Below are 2,462 nucleotides of genomic sequence, written 5' to 3'. Positions count from 1 at the left end.
CACGAAGGACACTTGACGTCCGGCAGTGGACCTCCTCCAAAATGGTACGAGACCGAAGAGATACAAGGTTCTACAAAAAAGGAGGTTGGTGACGAAACAATGATAAATAACAAAGGAATGAAGAACAAAGAGTAAGACAGATCATATCCCCTTCTTCTCCTTGTGTGTTGTATGGACAAGTAGGTCCCTCCCTGTCTCGTACTACAACGCCAAGCCGAGGTTCCAGTTACGCGTAATCGCCAGCTGCCCGACGCTTGCACAAAAAATTAAGACTTTGAAAAGATAAAACCTGCACCAAAAAGTCAACGAGCGGCCGACTGGCTAATTAATTTGATGCGGAGTGGGTAATTCCATGTTTCTTGTTTTGTTTTTATTTTGTTTTATTTATTTTTTCCCCCCTCCTTTCTTCTCTATCTCTTTTTTCAGGATTCTTTACGCGGATACAGTCGAACCAAATGCATATCCATCTGTGCAGGGAAGTCCGGATGCAACGAGCCAAACCTCTCTGAACTTTCCAGGAAGAGTCCATCTATCATCTCCCCATGCTCATGCTCGTGATCGTGCGTCGCGTCCACAAGCTCGTTCACAAGACGCGTGTCGATCCAGCCGCGCGGTTTGCTGGCAAGTCTCTCGATACGGGCGAGATCATCCTCGATCTCATCGGGCATGAGTGGCGGTGGCGGCGGCGCCGACCCGGACCCATTGGGCCGCGCGTGGTAGTTTCCGAGGATGAAATACGGCAGGTTGGGTCTTGTGGCTGTCTTGTCAGCTAGTTCGCCTAGTAGCGTTAGCCCCGACGTGCCTGTGTTGCGTGTAGAGCGCGTGGCGTGGTAGCCCTGGCTGGCTGTTCGTTCCATCTCCGGTGCCGCACTGGTGTCTTCCTGGCCGCTGCCTCCGTCGCCGCCAGAGCCAGCTAGGTCATCGCCATCGGCAGCGTTCTGTCCGTTTGTGCCTGGGGTTGATGTTTGTTTTGCTCTTTTGGAGGCGGCGAGGAAGTGAAGGGCGGCTACGTGGGCGCTGTTGCTGTGCATTGCCAGTTCTTTTTCGGTGAACAGGGAGGATATGTGATAGCTGGCGGCATTTTGGTGCTGTGTCATCCGCGCCTTTGTTCGGTCTGCAGGCGTTGACATGCCACCGTCGCGCGCGGGGGAACCGAAATCGTCGTCCATTGGGCCCTTCCGTTTCCGTTTATTGGTTGCTTCTGATCCAATTCCATTGCCCATGTCGTCCATATCAACTCTGTGGCGTGTGTGACGGGTTTTGCGGTTACTTTGCAGGCCCCCGGGACTTGAAGGGTTGGCAATAGAAAATTGATTTGGATGCAAGAGGAGGGCGTTGGTATCAGCAAGGTCAAGTTGTTCCTTCTCCTTCATTAGCCTATTTTTCTTCTGTGAAATTGACATAACCAATCGCTCCCTGATGGTCTCCCCTAGTTTGGCGCATTCCTGGTGTGCGAATTGGATTTTGAAGTCGTGTTCCCGCTTAATTCTTGAAAATTGGTCACGATGGCGATTCTATGGAATGCTCGTCAGTACATTGGACATATGGTTTCCTCTGGAGAGCAGAGCACAGAGAGGTGTGAGAGCGAAAGTGAGTAGGATGCATTCGCTTACCATAAGTACGGCGAGTTCTAGATCTCGCTCTTCCTTCATTTGATTCATTTCCTGTACAAAGTTGGCATACCATTTTCCCGATGGAATTGTTTCAGCTACCAGATGTCCAGCAGCGGAGAGTTTCTCAACAAGTTCCGAGATCATTTCCGGCGAGTCGCTTAACGGTTCCGTGTCATATAGTTGGGAGTTGGAAATTAGGGCCATTTCATTTTGTAGATCGTGGACTTGTTTGCGGAAATAGTAATCGCGCTCGTTGCTAAATGTTTCGGCGAGATCGTGAACCCTATCTTGCAGGGCACTTCGTCTTTTATCACGCTTCGAGGCGGGTTGAGGGTTGGAGGGGGGTGATCTCGAACGGTTTCGAGCGTTGGATGTCATCATGTACGGTTGGGCTCCACCCGTCCCATGAGATTGGCCTGCCAGTGTATTTGGAGAAACGGGACGCGGGGAATATGCCATCGGCATGGTATTGTATGAATCTCAACGTGAATTAAGTTTTGTAGGTTATGGGGATCCGTTGGAAAAAAGCGTCACCAATTAAGGCATTTAGATATGAGATTCTAAACACAGCAAAATTAGGAATAGTGGGTAGGCTAGAAATGGAAATGCACAATTATTCAGATATTATTATCTAAAGGTTCAGGCATAGAATATGAGAGTGGAATAGATCGTATCTACATACCATCAGAGGGAACGGAGTTTTTTGGTGGTGCTTGGTGATAGTATCGAGCACATGGATCAATGATGAGGATACGTCATACGGAAGCCAAATAATAACCTATTGTGGAAACCGGTTAGAAAATAAGACGAATGAACGAGACAGATGCAACGGACGAGAAAAGGCAGAGG

General features: G+C 49.2%; 1 protein-coding gene across 1 annotated transcript; it reads right to left on the bottom strand.

Moving 5' to 3' along the window:
• Positions 1-422: 422 nt before the first annotated feature.
• HCAG_06802 (predicted protein) lies at positions 423-2,078 on the bottom strand (the record flags this gene model as incomplete). The annotated part of the gene is made up of 2 exons (XM_001539147.1): positions 423-1,514; positions 1,614-2,078. 2 exons carry the CDS (start codon positions 2,076-2,078, stop codon positions 423-425), a joined length of 1,557 nt encoding a protein of 518 aa, XP_001539197.1.
• Positions 2,079-2,462: the final 384 nt, after the last annotated feature.

This window comes from Histoplasma capsulatum, genomic scaffold (assembly GCF_000149585.1).
Source record: "Histoplasma capsulatum NAm1 scaffold_6 genomic scaffold, whole genome shotgun sequence".
NCBI classification, from domain to species: domain Eukaryota; kingdom Fungi; phylum Ascomycota; class Eurotiomycetes; order Onygenales; family Ajellomycetaceae; genus Histoplasma; species Histoplasma mississippiense.
This window is presented reverse-complemented; position numbering and strand designations above follow the sequence as displayed.